Genomic DNA, 16,957 nt, shown 5'->3' on the forward strand with positions numbered 1-16,957 from the left:
TATTTGATTTTTGCTGATATAACATGAGAAAACATTTTGATTTATACATCACTTCAACCAAACGCTCACATACTATAACACTTCTCCTATTCATAATAGCACAGCAGCTCAAAGTCAGGTACTGTTGCTCTATAAACGAATGTCTTCTCAAATAAGACGCTAACATGAAGTTTCATATTGTATTGCTTGTGGAGATTATTATTATTATTATTATTATTATTATTATTATTATTGCTGTTGCAGTTATTGTTCTATTTTATCTGATATTGAATACATTTAGAATAAGCGATTTTTTAAATATCTTGAATCATCACCTGACTATAAGGTTAAAGGCGGAACTTGAATGTGACGATCTGAGATAAACCGGTGCAGGATTACTCTGATAGTTTTCCCTGTAGGCTGTTCACTCCTGCATGTGTGCTTTAATGGCACTGTTTACAGACCTGCTGTCTCGTCTGCTTACTTAGTTAACTTTTGCTTTTTCAGTCGTTTGCTTTCTAACTCGAGTCTAATCGGCACTATTCGGTTTCACATCGGGTGATTAATCAGCACAGATCTTTCTGTAGAGACGCTTATTGAGAAGCAGTGGTGGAGCTCCGGATCTCTCCTGATGGATTTACACGCTGTGTGCTGCTCTCTGCTTCTGCTGTCATGTACAGGTGAACACTATATTCTTCGTATATCTGTGAAGATGAATACAGTGAGTAACTGCAGCCTGGCTTCCTGCAGCATAATAGAAGAAATAAACATTACAGCGCAGTGCAGTTTACACAGTTTCCCTTCCTATAGCCACAAAGGGACTTGGTCTGAAACGTCCTGTATCTCTGGAAACTTTGCGTTACACGGCCGGCTCTAAAACTATTTCCGCCCTAAACGGACGGCTCTAAACAGTATTGGCGCCCGATCTGTCCGGCTCTCAAAAGTATTGGCGCACTACATGGCCAGCTCTAAGAGTGCTGGCGCCCTATATGTCCGGCTCTCGAAAGTATTGGCACCCTACGCGGGCGGCTCTCAAAAGTATTGGCTCCCCGCCCCGGGTTTCGCCACGGCAAGCACCACTCACATTTTCTTCAGGAAATGTACCGGTCTAGTTATTATTATTATTATTATTATTATTATTATTATTATTGAAGAGTGTTTTCATTATAGAGTGTTTTGTTTTATTTTGTTTTTGTGTTTGTCTTATTTATTTCTTCACACAGGAGTATGTTTTGGCCAAGAGCTGTTATTACCTGAGAGAATAAATAAAGCAGTTGGGGAGAATGTGGTGATTACTCCAATCCGTATTCCTGATCCCCCACATCACCTCATCAGATGGATCTGTAATGACACCGGCATTCTTATTGGACCTCCTGGTGGAATTACAATACTGCCACCGTACACTGACAGAGTCAGTCTGAACCCCACCACTTATGCTCTGGAGCTCAGGAGCCTGACTGAGAGTGATACTGGACGATATTCTCTGATTGTAGACACTCCTACAAGTCCTTTCACAGGTGAAACCTCACTGCAGGTGTATGGTGAGTAAACAAAACTTTTCTTTTTAACACAACTGCAGGAAGATTTTTTTCTTTAATCTAGTACAGTCCTCAGATTGCAAATGCAAGAAAAGTCTTTAATGCTTATAAGTAACTATAATCAGTTTTTATACAGGTGTGTAAGGATTAAAAGTACACAGATTTGTACTGCATTACATCTTCACAGCTGAATTGGAATACACCCCTTTCAAATTGTAGAACATTTTCTTAATCAGATTATTCTTACATTAGATGACTATGAACATGCATTGAATATTACTGCTGATGTAAAACTAACACAAAAATAGTTCAGTTGTTTCATTTAATAGAACATGTATTTGAATTAGAGACAGAATATTGTCAAGTCTGACTCTAATGTCTCGAATTCAGAACATTAAATTTATAGTACAATATTGAACTGTAAAAAATACAGGAACTGTGGAGTTTAGAAACATTTTTGATAACAGATTTCTGTAATGATCATCCTATAAATAATATGCTACACTACCACTGGGGTAGGACAGTTGTGTCACTGTCCACTCCACTTTTGCCATTTTGACTTCTGCTGTCATATTGCAGTAAAATCTCCTCTATTGAAAGCTCCATAACTGGTGACTGAATATCGGTGACTGGCGCCCACATAAAAAATGTGTAGTTCTATAATAGCAGAATTGTTGGACTAAAAATAAATTGGCAAAGAGTACTTTATTAATTTCTACAAATTTTTTCTCTATATTTTGTTATCTTGGTCAGTACGGCTTAAACAGTGAAACAGTGATTATTATCTAACATCATGAGAGCTAATAGTGTTGGTACAGTGATTATGCTTATGTTTTGATGATAAATGAACATTCAAATCTTGTGTATCAAAATCAAATACTGGTGTCCACCTGAGCCCTGTATTACCTTTTAACCCCCCAGTGCCACCCTCCAATGTTATCATAGTACCAAGTAAAATAGAGCTGGTTGAATTCAGCAGCACTGTGAGTCTCGTCTGCTCTGCGTCTGGCTCCTCTCTTTCATTTATTTGGCTGAATGGCAGCTCTGAGGTAACAGCAGGGGAGCGAGTTCAGTTAACAGACAACAACAGCAGTCTGACCATTACTAGTGTGATCAGATATGACACAGGCCCATACCAATGTGAAGCATCCAATATCAACAAAGAAAGGAGTCCTCCATTGAACCTCACCATTTACTGCGAGTTATTTCATATCATGTGACTTGTTGACAGTCATGAGATTTATCTAACAAACTTGCATGAAATACCCGGTCTACACAAGACCATGATGGCGCTAAAGCTGACTAAATATGGACTGTTCCATTGCAGATGTTGCAGAAAATGTTGTTGTTGTAGCAGATTAGTTAGTTTAGTTATTGAAACCATGTGCAACAAATACAAAAATAGCAAGGCACTAAATTAAGCCAAAGCAGCTCTCCCAGAAATGTACACATTTTTCACTGATGTTTGATTTTTTGCCTTTCACAAACCTTAGACAACTGTAAACGATGGCCACAAAAAAGTGGACAATGGCACACTGAGACATGTTAATTCAAGTAAAAAATTAAGTAACGGACAGATAAACTGAGCATTTTAATTGTTTGTGTTTAATACTTACTATATTTTGGACTCATGAATCTGCAGAATTGTTGTATTTAACTAGCAGTTGTATAATTTGTGTATATACTGTGTAAGGAATACAAAATAAATAAAACAGGGCATGCTGTTATAGGGAAATAGTAAATTATGTACTCCAGCGTGAAGCAGAGTGTCCTGTGGCGACTGCTACACAAAGCACTAACACCTGAGAATCCTTTCATCAATCTTAAGTAAATGTCATCTTTCAGAAGATTTCACAGATTTCAAGACATTTTTCATTATCAAATAATGAAATGAGATGTTACTATAAAACCGCTAATGTTTTAGAATGAGAGGATTGATGTAAACCTGTTATTTGATTTGTATTCGGCACCACTGTCAGAGCTGTTGTTATAGAAAATTAATCAACACCTAATGACAAATCAGATTTCAGAATTCAACAGTGCTATGGTATAAATATAATTTATCTACAAGAGGTCTGAAAATAGCTAATTGGCTAGGATATCGAGCTATATCTGGGAAAACAGAGGTTATTGGGATTTCTTAAACAGTAAGTGAAATGTTTAAACTGCTGTTATAACCCAAAAGCTAAAAGTCACAGATATACAGAATCAAAATGCTATTTGGTTCAATGAAAATGACTTTGCTATGTGACAAATAGGAAGTAAGTTCTTAAATAAATGATTTGACAAATGTGATACAATAATCGGATTATGTTTAATGTTCTTATAACTTTAACAGTCCCAGGCCCTATAACTAATTCAAATTCCATCTCAAACCATATTGTTATATGAATGTATTTGACTGTTTTTGTTTCCTCTGTGAATTTTACAGAAAAAATATCTGGAGCAGCACTTACTGGACCAACAGATGATCTAATAGAAGATGTTTCCTCTGCTACATTAACCTGTAAGGCAAGTGGAATCATCTACAGTGCTGAATGGATGAAAGATAATCAGAAACTGTCAGCTAGCGACAGCATCACATTCTCGAATGATAACAGATCAGTGATGATCAGTCCGGTGAGTAGAAGAGACAGTGGTGAATACCAGTGTACTCTCAGCAACCCCATCAGCTCTGACACTGCAACATACAGAATGATTGTTAACTGTAAGTACAAATATATTCCTGGTGCTGATTTGTTTTAAACTGAATAAACATCTAAGTTTAATTGAACAGACAGTGACTCTGTACTGTGTGTTACAGTTGGACCAGATAATGTGATAATTGATGGGCCAGTTGAAGTGGAGGAAGGAAATAAATTGACACTGTCTTGCCGTACTGAATCTACACCAAATGCCTCGTACAAATGGATGTTTAATGGGACTTTATCTGAAGTGAATATATCCGTATTTACTGTGGAGCCGACTACCTTTATGCACACTGGAAATTACACCTGCATGGCCTCCAATCCTGTAACCGGACGTGATGCCTCTGGATCCCATGTTTTGGTAGTAAAAGGTAAAACATTACTCTATAATACTCAAACTCTAAAACTCTAAATGTTTAGAGTTTCCCTCATCAAATAAATGTGATATCAGATATTTGAATTAAAACGCAAAATCAAGATTAAGTCTATTCTGAGCTTAAACATCTAAAAGATTATTTGCATTTACTAATCATATAATAATAGTTATATGTTTAGTTAATGCAATAACTAATAATAATATAGCTGCATGCAGCAGTTATTGGGTTTCGAGCCATTTCGGGCCCTTAAAGACGTTAAAAGATATTACATAATTTTGTGCAATCCTATAAGCACCTAAATCAAAGGAAAAACAATATAATTTTAGGAAAAATTGGCCTTCATTGTGCTTGTCTAATAGCTGCTGAACATTGCTCGACCAGTGGTGGCCATGTCGTTCAACATTCACAATTGTCCTCGTATATGCTAATTTGACCTTAGTAGTTATATCATACACTTTCTGTCAAACTATCAGTCAAAGTAGTGTGTGCTGATTTATCACCCTTTGTGCTTCCCTGAACGACATTTCTGTAGGTACACCTAATTTATGACTAGGGGTGAGGGTAACCTTATCGACTGTGACAGTGGGTCATTCTGGCACCTCTATGTCTGGTTGTGTCCTTCCTTTCCAGGGGTGTGGGGGATATCCCCCAACAAATGTGTTTATGTTAATGAGACTGTTGTGAAACGTGTTTCTCCCAGTATTAATCACACCCAAATATATACCTTGGGCACACGTTGGCTTAGTGGTTAGCACGTTCGCCTCACACTGCCAGGGTCGGGGTCTGATGACCATGTGTGTGCGGAGTTTGCATGTTCTCCCCGTGCTGCGTGCCGGTTTCCTCCCCCAGTCCAAAGACATGCATGGTAGGCTGATTGGCATATTGGAAAATAAGTGTCCGTAGTGTATGAATGGGTGATAAAGGATAAAGTGGATGAAGATGAGTGAGTGAGTGAAATGTATACCTTTTTGTGGTATAAGAGAATGTTTGTTTCTGAGATTAGTTTTTGGGGGTATTGTTTTATTTGAAGCTTAAGGATGATTTAGGTGAAATAGCCTATGTCTGATGTAAGAAAAAGTGTATCAAATGGTTAATATTGGGTATTCATGTGTGTTACTGTGTGAGGGATTTCGATTTGTGTAACTACATTGTTAGAAAAAGCATGATGGTTGAATGTGTACATACATGAGCAGAATATTTGTTTGTGAAATAAATGAAAACAACTGTTGATTACTTTTTTGGGAGAATGGGTTGACTTTGAATATAAATTTTAAGAGGTAAAATGTAAAAAAAAAAAAAAAAAAAGGCTGTTTAAAAGAATCGCGTGTATTACATGTCTTCCAAACATAACCCTTTAGGAGGTAAAAATGTTTAAAAGTGCTGTTTAAAAGAATTACGCATATTACATGACTTCTAAACATAACTCTTAGGAGGTAAAATGTTAGTGTTGACTAAAAGAATCATGTTTTAGAATGTTTGCTTGTGAAATAAATGAAAACAAATGGTGATTACGTTTTTGGGAGAACGGCGTGACTTTGATTAAACATTTACTGAAATAAAACCCCTAAAACAGAAACCATTGATATGTCCAAAGAAATAAAAAAAAAAATTTTTTTTACATACCTTCTAAACATAACCCTTTAGGAGGTAAAACATTTAAAAGTGCTGTTTAAAAGAATCGTGCATTATTGTTTCAACTATAAACAAGTTTACGGGAAATGGTTCAGCAATGAGGATACTTACATAGAACAGTTGGTAAATACATAATCTTTTGTATATGCTTTGACATCCCATGTCCAGGGATGACAGTCAAGTCATGTACATTTATAACCTCTAGGAACACTGTTTGACATGAATGTATGATCTTTCCTGGCAGTTGCCTTTCTGTGTGAGACAGAGACGTGTGATTTCTGGGGTTTTGCTGACCAGAATGCTTACAAATGTGTTTGTTAATGTATTAAGGGGAGAGTTGTGCGTCTCAGTGCTTAAATAATGGTTATTTAAAACCATGTAGTTAAAACAGAAGAAACTCTGCAACTATTTGTTACAATGGCTGCTCCGAAAATTCATAATACCCCTGGAAGAATGCTGTGCAAGAGGACATGCTGAAATGAGACCTGACTTTTGCTCCAAGAAAAAAAACAAGATGTTAGTTTGACAATTTCCTCATGAAGATATTATAAAGACGTTGTTGTTTAACCCTGAGCAGGGCCTCAACAACTCCAAAGATCGTCTCTTAAGTCAGAGGGTCCTTTAGGAGGTAGAAAAACATTTAAAGATGATGTTTTAAAACAAACGATTGTTTCGTCCATAATGGTAAAAAAGAAAAAATTGTACTCCAATGTGAAATAAATCGGTGGAGACACACTGAGTACATTTCTGTTCCACAGTCTATAAGGATCCCCACCCTTCATGTAGTGTGACAAATGTACACACCCTCCGTAACTACATTATTTAAGGTTTAAACGTTTTTATTTGTGATGGCAGCAAGACAAAACTGTTGTACATTTGGTATCTGGTGATTTTAGAATTAGACACCAACTGTCAAATATGTTTTGTGAATGGCTTTGTCAGGCAAAGAGCACGATGGCATGGAAAGAGTATATTGTTGTATAATTAATTTTTTTATATAAATATCATATTTTTTTATATATATATCTCGTATCTATACAAGAGTAATTGGGGAGATCTAATGCTTAGGAGTTCTACAGTACTTCAACTTGGGAACAGTCCACCATGGCCCGCAGAGAGGCATTATCTAAGCTACGTATATATAACATAGATCAGACACCAGTCTGTCTTTACCCACTCCTTATCTGGAGTCAAAATTATTACTTTTTATTTCTTTGTATTGGTTTATGACAGTGAGCAGACATATACACTATAAGCCAAAGGTATAGAAGCAGGCAACTTATTTTTAAAGGTTCCAAAATAATTTAACAGTTAAGGAATATTTCCAACAGAACAGAATATTAGACATTTCGTGTAAACTAATGTAAAGAAAAATTTCTCTGAAATATTTCAGTGAAAATATTTTCCATATTAAATGCATTATATTAGAAATGATGGTACAGTCTTTGTTGACAAGTTACAACTCACACTTTATAATAATTTGTTTAGGAGCATCTGAATCTGGCAAAAAAAAAAAACTTTTATTGCATTTAAGCATACAATAAAAGTTAATAAACAAATTTGTAAGAAATGACTTGTACACTACTGCTCTGGATATTAAGTCAAACCATTTTGTTCAAACTTCAGCGTGATCCATAGAGTAGTAGAAACTTATGGCACCTTATGAATACCATGTGAAGGATTAAGTTGACTAGTCACTTACAGTTTCAAAGATATATTCTTGTGCAGTCTTACCTTTGCACCAGCATTGCCACATTGGCCCCTCTTCTCCCATGTCAATGTATAAGAAAAGGCAAAAATAAAAAAAGTAATATAAGATATATAACAATATATTTTATAAAATATAAGACATTATAAGGAAATCACATAATATTATTTAACAAGGTCTGCCATTCAGCCCTCTTAAGTAAAAGAGCATTATCAGTATTGTACGGCAGTTGGGACAGTAGTTTGCTTTCAGATGACAGATGAAAAACAACTTTTTGAGTCACAGTGCCAAACTACTGGCAGAATATTTTCATCCTTATTTTTCAACCTGAAGGATTGGCATTTATTTAATAGACAGATGGCACAGCTATATACTTGATCAGAGGATTTAGGAAGTTCTTTAAGAAAGGTTAATTGTTTTTATTCTTTTATCATAGCGTCAGTTTGTATGCTTACTTTGGTTAGTGACTTAAACTGTTTTATTAGGTGGTGACAGATTTCGTTAACAGGGAATGATGATAGGTGAACATTAACTTGGTATGCATTTACAAAATAAAACTGTCTATATGTATATTTGTCTGCTATGTATCTGTTTAAGCACTACTTTAATAGCGATATAAAGAAAGAGAGAGAGACCATTAACTAATTCATCGAACTCTTTCTACCTTTTCAACTTCGTTATACATGTTTCTTTTCAAGCATTGTGTGCAGAAATTGCAAATCATTAGTCTGAAGGTTAAGGGTTCCTCAGATTTTTGCTTCTTCAGCATCAACAAAGTCTAAGCAACGACTAAACTCAGAAACAATATAACTGTCTGGTTGTGATCAAAATAAAAGACAACGTGAAAGGTGATTTAATTCCTAAAGCGCTAAATGAGATTTCTCTATGTTCTATATGACCTTTCTACAGGACATTACTAGGACATTAAGTCCTAGTTTCCAGACATCATTACAGCACAGGAGAGGAAATCTTGTTCATCAGATAGATGATGTACATCTAGACAATCTGATAACAAACTACACACAAAATTTATGTTGAGAAAATTCAGCTTGCTCTTTGTTCTAAAATAACATTGGACCAGATCCATAGTTTACATCATCTGCCCACACGTATTTAATCCGTATTACAAGTACTGAACAAGTTCGAGGAAGAGAACATGTAACTTTATTGTTCAGTGGAACTATTGTTTATTTGGATCTGTCTTTATTCATTTTCATATTCAGTTTTTTTTATATTCATTTTATTATGTTTTATGAAGTACCTTTAACCTAGTTGAGGCTGGCATCTAACATAGTGTATGAATGTAGGAACATGGAATTTCACCATGCGCTCCATTGGCACCCTAGTTGAAATGAAAGTCAAACATGTTAAATCTTCAAAAGTCAGGCAGTGCCGGAGTAAGGAAAATAAAAGCACATCACCTATTTAGATTATATCTATGATTAAGTTCAAATTCAATTAAGAAATGAAGCTCATGTTAAGGCTATTTCATCCACAGATGTCTTCAGAAGAAATTGATGACCAATTCCCTAGGCACTGTGCCTCAATTTAAAATAAACACTCACATGCAGATACAGAACTCCATAACATGACACTGAGATATTATGCTTCCACCACTAACTAGAAGATAATCTTTTGGAGTCAGATAAATAATTAAACAGAGTCAGATATTTAAATCATAAATTAAAACAAACATTCAACCTTCAGCTGCACCTACTTCCGTCTTTGGTTATAGGAGAGCAGTGGACTATGTAATAAATCCTTAATATGTTAGCCCTACAATGGAATAATAGAACAATAGTTAACATAAAGTACTCTAAAAGTAAAATAGAAGTGACTAATAAAAGATGAGGAAATAATACTATAGTGAAGCAATATGTATTTAACTGTTTTTATTTACTTATTTTAAAATAAATGGTAATGTGTTCCAGATATTTGTTGTATAAAAATAAAAGGCTGCTTCATCACTGTTTTAGTTCTATAGGAGGAATATGGAGAAGACTGGCATTAAATGATTAAAACACAAGCTGGAACAATGTCTGTCAGACATTCAATGATGTATGATGCTGCTGAAAAGATTTATAAAGTACTAAGCATTTTATAGTCATTTCTAAAGGAAACAGGCATTCTGTAGACTGATTTAAAACTGGTCCAATAAGATTTCATTTTCTATTATGTTAATATCCTTGCTACTGAATTTTGCAGAAGGTGTTTGTTGTAGTTATTTGTTGTAGTTTACATTACATCCATGTGAGATAATCAAAAAACAAATAATGAATCAATTTGGCTTCATGTAACCAGATATAATAAAATATATTTTGCTCATCATTCATTTCACATTGTTAGTTATTTAGCTACTTAGAGAAAATGAGCTTGCTAGAAAACAGAGGTATGTATTTAGAGGGTATATAAGGAACTTAATTAGGAAGCTTTTGGGGGAGGGAGACAAGGCTATACACATACAGTAGTATAGGAGTTTTCACTTATAATCAGAACCTGAATCAAAAATCACAGCTGGGAAAAAAAAAAAAAAAAAAAGAGAAAAAAGGGTTTTAATTTCTATTTGAATAAGGGAAGTTTCATGTTGTTAAGAAATTCTGCCTCACAGGTTTTCATGTCATTGATTTCAATTATTGTCTGGTTCATTTCTGTTTTTTTTTTTTTTTTTAATAGAGAAAGGGACTGGAGGTGGAGATGGAGAGTCACTGTCTGCAGGAGCTATAGCTGGGATTGTTATTGGGGTTTTATTGGGTGTTGCTGGAATTGCTGGTTTGATTTTCTACTTTATGAAAGCAAAAGAAGTGTAAGTAAATTATTCAGTTTTTAATGTGGTTGGTATTTCATATATGTAATCTTTAATAGCAGCATTTTTAAAAAAACAACAAAAAAAACAGGAGTTATATAGATGTATTTTCTAAAAGTCGCATAGAAACAAGAAGTCTGAATCAAAACAATTTCATCATTGTTCAGAATTTGAAAATTATTGGCACACAGGTCCAGACAGCTATTTCTCCTTTCCTTAGAAAAACCTTTTTTTTTTTTTTTTTTTTTTAACAGAATAAGAAAGGTCTGGATTATGTATTATATTATGTATTATAACTAACAAGAAAAATTCCGATTCTATGAGAATGAAATACATTTGAAATAAATAAATAAATAAATGCACTCTTAAAAATGTTTTGACTTGATCTATTTACAATTTATATCATGTGACTGCTAATATTGTGAAGGAAATACACTGAAACCTGTGTGATCTGTGTGTGTTATCTGGTCTACATTTTACTGTCATGCAGGCCAAGAACAAACTCCAGAGGAAATAAGCAGAATGGAGGTATGTGTGAAGATCTTCAGTCACTGATAAATATTTGCTGAGTCTCAAAACCAGACATGTAGCTGATGGCAAAATATACTGATGGCATTGTTATAATATTGACTCATTGAGGATAATAAAGTATCATATACTTCAATAATATGACACACGCTGTAATTTTATGACACTTCATAAAGTTTCTTTAGGCTATACAGTATTTACAAAATATGGAGCTCATACACCATATTTTATTGCAAGCTAGTGGTTTATTTATATATATTCTTTCTTATACAGCAACACAGAATGCAGATGAAAATGTAAGTCAGTTTATTTTAAATTATATGAATGAATTCATATTAAAAGTAGAGAATGAGACTAAAATTTGTCCGTTAGTGTTTCTATAATCTTTAATAAACTCATGATAATGACATGGTCCTTCTTTCATCAGTAAAGCTCAGATCAGGGCATGTGGGAATATGAAGAAGCACCTAATTTCCGTAATTATCCACAGAAAATCTATTCTACACTATTGCTTCACTGCAAGAAATTGAATTTAGATGCTCTTTGCTTTTGAAGCTGCTGGGAAATTTAGACTTCCTCCCACAGCATGCAGAAGCCTTAGACTAGTCTGTGTTGTGCTGCTCGAATTCATGAAGTTATATGTACTCGAATGTTTACTAATAGTCAGCTGATCAGTTATAATGATATTGTTCATAATTTCAAGTACACTTTACTGAATGTATCTCCTGTATATTTATCACTAGCCATTTTACAGTGTTCTTATTTTAATTATTAGGATTCAAATTATGAAAACATTGACTGTTTCCAAAATAATAAGTCTGGAGTGACTATGAGTGGATCTGACACTCAGATGCGCACACCTCAACTTGATAATGTAAGCAGTCTATTTAATGTATTTGTATTGCATTATTAATTTAATCCCAACCCCAATGTTGATGAAATTACCTATTGATATACTGATATTTTGTCATTTCAAGTACAGGCTATTAAATTTATTCATTTATTATTGACAATCTAGGGAGCAATATATGTAAACATCATGGAGGAATCTGTCCGTAGTTAGGACTCACTCAGCTCTTTGTGGATAATGAGGTAAGCAGCTTTACAGTACTTCAATTCATTTCAGACTAGAATTAGTTTCATCAAAGTAGCTGATTGGAGAAATACAGAAATAAGACTGATATGGATTCAACTCCAGAAAAACAAATGCAATGGATTATATTTAAGCAATATCACATGAGCATGAGTATGTAGAGCAAGAGTGCTGTTATACTGAATATCAGCACGGCTGTTATTTGGCTGTAGGCCCGAGGTTGCAGGCTGAGAGGTGCAGGTAATTGCAGCTGTGCTGATATTCACTACAACAGCAAGATTGCGAGTGTGATATAGCTTTTATACAACAGTTCAATAAACATGGAATTGATTTTGAGTAACTGACATTTCAGACACCATATGGCCCAATGTTTTGTTAATTTTTGCTTCATTAATTAAAATAATTCCTAAAGAAAGTGGTATCCACAGCTGGATGGAGCTTTGCTTGTTAATATGTAATGCTCCGACTGACTGACAGCCCGTAATACATGTAGTAACGGTGTAGTAATGGTACCAAACAAAGACAAGTAGAGTGATACAAACAGTAAAATCTTCCAGTGCTGATATATTAAATATTGGCACTCTTGGAATACCGCTTGTCCAGTTGAATTATAGGAGACTAGACCTAACTGTTAAATTTAGTTTATACAGGAACACTATATAGTGTAACGTCATATTTTTAAAACTTAATATTTTCTAAAGAAGTGCATTTTTATATTAAAAACGCTTCAAAATGAGTGCCACTCCGATAATTAATACAGTATTTAATGAAGATAATGCTTCCTCTTGTAAGAAGGTTAGAGACATTTGGATCCTGGAGCACTCCTACATGCACAACATTTCAAGAAATCTTGAAACGCTTTTGTTTTCCTGCAACCAATTCTGTGTTGATTTGGGTGTATACATTTTAGGGTTATTATCTTATTGAGTGCTCTATGGAGGAGACCAGGTTTTGAACTAAATTATATTGGTACTAAACATAATTCAACATTTTTCATTATTCACAAAGACTCATTTGGACTCATTTGAGGACAACGCACAGTTCTGTTTGAAGAGTCAATGATGCTTGGGGATGTAGGTGCTGCATTTTATGAGCTGTTTTCATGCAGCCCGTCCAAAGCGCTTAAAACATGGCAACCACAAAACTCAGCTAAACTGTACAGTTCTGAAACTGTTTGTCTTTGAGTTCTTCTTTGGCTCCTTTATCGTCCTCAGGAGGCAGTATGCTTGTGTCCTCTTCCTGGCAGTTCCAGACCTAAATTTTTTTATGTCCCTGATTGCTGTTAATAGTGTTTAATTATTGATATATTTTTATATCCGTAAAGCTGTGCAGGTCAACACCCGTCTGCATGTTTACTGTTCAGTGCTCTTTGGTCTTCTCTGCTTTGTTGTCATTGATGTTTATGGTCTTTTCAGAAAAATCACTTTCCTCCTGCACCAGCATTTAGCTCTTCTAGTCTAATCTATGTACATGTGTGTGTTTTGTGAACATGGACAGGATTTATTTGGATTCTGAATTTCAAAACAATGAGCCTCTTCAGCTAACTTCATATAAATGCAGTAGTTAAGCAGCACTTAGTATACACCACCAATCATACATATGATCATATTTTATATTTTTTTTGAGTCCTGTAATTATAATACCGTTTTGAACACATTTGCTGCAATGATTATGTGGATATGTTTATGTAAACCCAGTTTAGGAAGAAATACATGATTGTGTGATCAACACACTGCACTTCATCTGTTATAGGGGTTAAAGTTTTCCAGAGGACATACGTTGCCTGCTTTGAGAAGAGGAAGAGGAAGTTATACTGAGAATCATTGACTAAACCTGGAATAAAGTACACTGGTTAGGCCACATGATAGAAAAGAGTATGCAAAGCAATTCCACATTTCTGACTGCCAGCTTTGAAGAAGAGAAAAACATTGACATGGATTTCTGAAATATTTCTCATAATGAATGAGTAATAAATAATAAATGAATAACGCATTAATAGAAAGTTTAAAGGCTGATCTGTTTTTACCTACTTTCTATTTTGCTGTTTTTATTTCTTTACTTAATCCAGAAAACTGGCACTTCATTTCAAGTCACAATTATAGATGTATCAAGTAAAAACATTTATTATCCACATGTGTAATTTTGCAATTCAAATTATTACAGTTTCTCTTACGCAAAGACTGGAAGAGTTTCTGTCATAACAACACTTATAAAAGGCAACTACATGCAATTAATGCTCAGCAATTCAATAATCAATCATTAACTTTTTCTATATTTATTTCTACTTATTAAGTTGCATCTTTTAAATTAATATATAGCAGGCTGGAAGTGGAAAGTTTCATTTTTTCCCCCCTAAATAACTAGCTAGCCAATCTTGAGGTATGTGCGCACAGGACTAAATAATCAAGGTTTAGACAAATATTACATGATAAATTAAAACGATGTCAACAAAAATAAAATATACATGTATTTTAGTAAAACATTTGTACATTAAAAGTTGAGTAAACTTCTTGGATGAAACCATTCTTATTGAAACCTGCTGGAAGGAAATGTCCACGAGCAACAATAGAAGCTGTGATCCTTCTACACAAGAAAACATCAGTGACTCCACTCCTTTCAGTGTGAATGCAGGGTAAATCACAGCACCTACTAGGGGGCACAAAGTACTCTAAATGACAGAAATATATTACATGTTTACTAACTAAAACAGGTAACACAAACTAGTCTAACTAAAGTTATGTCAGTGACTGGAAAAACCTCACTGGTTAGCCAATTAATTACTAACCAAAGCTTATTCTCAGAGAACAACCACATTTGGTGCCACAGACAAGCATCACCAATTTATTTAGTGTGATTTAGTGTTCATGTTCACAATACATCATGACTCATCACTGTCCTCGCACCATCCTTCACATGCCTACAAACATACATACAGCAAGAGAATTTTCATTCATACAGCAGTGCGTGTTTATCTTTGGGTTTTTTGCTGAACATACTATGGTTTGTGAAATGTTTTGTGTGTGCTTCTGTAGACAGAAGAATAGATTAAAAAAAATTAATAATGGTGTATTCCAGCTTGGATTTAAATTTCAGAGCTGAAATTGGTTTGTGGCATTGATATACTGTATATACTGAGACTTGTTTGATGTGTTATCATAAACTTTGCAGTGCTGAAATCACATCTTTAAGTGTTATTCCATAGCCAGGATTTTTTCTCCCTGAAGTCTGTTCACCTGCTGTCTCATCTGCTTACTCTGCTCACTTCCCCAGGTTTGTGTTATACTGTAACTAATCGTCACTATTCGGTTCATTTTGGGTCACATCGGGTGAGTATTCAGCACAGATCTTTCTGTAGAGATGCTTATTGAGAAGCAGTGGTGGAGCTCTGGATCTCTCCTGATGGATTTACATGCTGTGTGCTGGACTCTGCTTCTGCTGACATGTACAGGTGAGTCTCTTATTCTCTCTCTCTCTCTCTCGCTCTCTCTCTCTCTTTCTCTCTCTCTCTCTCTCTCTCTCTCTCTCTCTCTCTCTCTCTCTCTCTCTTTACATGTGTTTATATGGATATAGTATAGGGTTAGGGCTAGTCTGGTAATTGAAATTTGGTATTTATTTTCTGGTCTGATAAATGAAAGTCAGAATCTATGTTACTATAAGCCCTTGCAGTGGAAGTGTCTTATAAAAATAGGATGACTTAATTTATGTGTCATCATACAATGGGGTGTGGCCAGCATAAAACAGGAAGTTGACTCCAATCTTAAGAAAAATGACATGATTTGGCTGTGTGTGTGGTTTTTTTTTTTTTTCTATAAGGTTACAAAAATGTTCTACACAGGGTCACAGGGAGCCTGGAGCCTACCCTGGGACTTGGGGCATGAGTGTCATATCACATCAATTCAGTGACTACATTTCCCATCCTGCACTGCGGCCTACGAACATGGCCACCATGGACTACACTTCCCACACACATGTTCACCTTCTCCGGAATTCTAATCACACACACCTGTTGCCAGTCTCACACTGACTCACTCCACGCTATATAAGAGACTTTTTGAACACCATGACTTTGTGAAGTATTGAGTGTTCTCACCTTACCAAGCATTTGTACACGTTTCCTCATTTTGTTTTATGTTCATTGATCTTGCTTCTTGTTCCTCTGTCACATATTAAACGTTATGAAGGTGAGGATGGATGCAAGTGCAGATAAGAGCTTTTAATAAAGAGAGGCACACAGACAAATCCAAATCATGAGACTAGCATATTCAAGAAACAGGCAATAGGCCAGACAATCTGTCAACAGGCATGAACTAGGCAAGGCAAGAATCGTCAACGAGGAACAAGAAGCAAGATCAAGACCATTGATGTGCACCAAATGTTACCATTTTTAAATACAAATTTTATAAAAAATATTTATTACTTATTTATTTCTTATTGCTTTTAAGTCTTCTATACCTCTATACTGTAATGTACAAAATCCCACTATACCAGTATTGTGACCCAGGAAAGGATGGATTAGTTTTTGAGTCTGGTTTTCTCAAGGTTTCTTCCTGAGGTCATCACAGGGAGTTGTTACTTGCCATTGTCACTTCTGGCTTGCTCTTTAGGAATTTAA

At 35.0% G+C, this 16,957-nt stretch overlaps 1 protein-coding gene across 1 annotated transcript; it reads left to right on the top strand.

Annotated features, from left to right (window-relative positions):
* The first annotated feature begins 299 nt into the window (after positions 1 to 299).
* LOC128607897 (carcinoembryonic antigen-related cell adhesion molecule 1) lies at positions 300 to 16,191 on the top strand. The gene is made up of 12 exons (XM_053625156.1): positions 300 to 659; positions 1,203 to 1,520; positions 3,949 to 4,224; positions 4,321 to 4,575; positions 10,595 to 10,724; positions 11,215 to 11,252; positions 11,526 to 11,548; positions 12,028 to 12,126; positions 12,271 to 12,344; positions 14,098 to 15,615; positions 15,701 to 15,793; positions 16,159 to 16,191. Exons 1-9 carry the CDS (start codon positions 611 to 613, stop codon positions 12,313 to 12,315), a joined length of 1,233 nt encoding a protein of 410 aa, XP_053481131.1. The 5' UTR covers positions 300 to 610; the 3' UTR covers positions 12,316 to 12,344; positions 14,098 to 15,615; positions 15,701 to 15,793; positions 16,159 to 16,191.
* Positions 16,192 to 16,957: the final 766 nt, after the last annotated feature.

The sequence above is a fragment of the Ictalurus furcatus genome, chromosome 1 (genome assembly GCF_023375685.1).
Source record: "Ictalurus furcatus strain D&B chromosome 1, Billie_1.0, whole genome shotgun sequence".
In the NCBI taxonomy this organism is placed as follows: domain Eukaryota; kingdom Metazoa; phylum Chordata; class Actinopteri; order Siluriformes; family Ictaluridae; genus Ictalurus; species Ictalurus furcatus.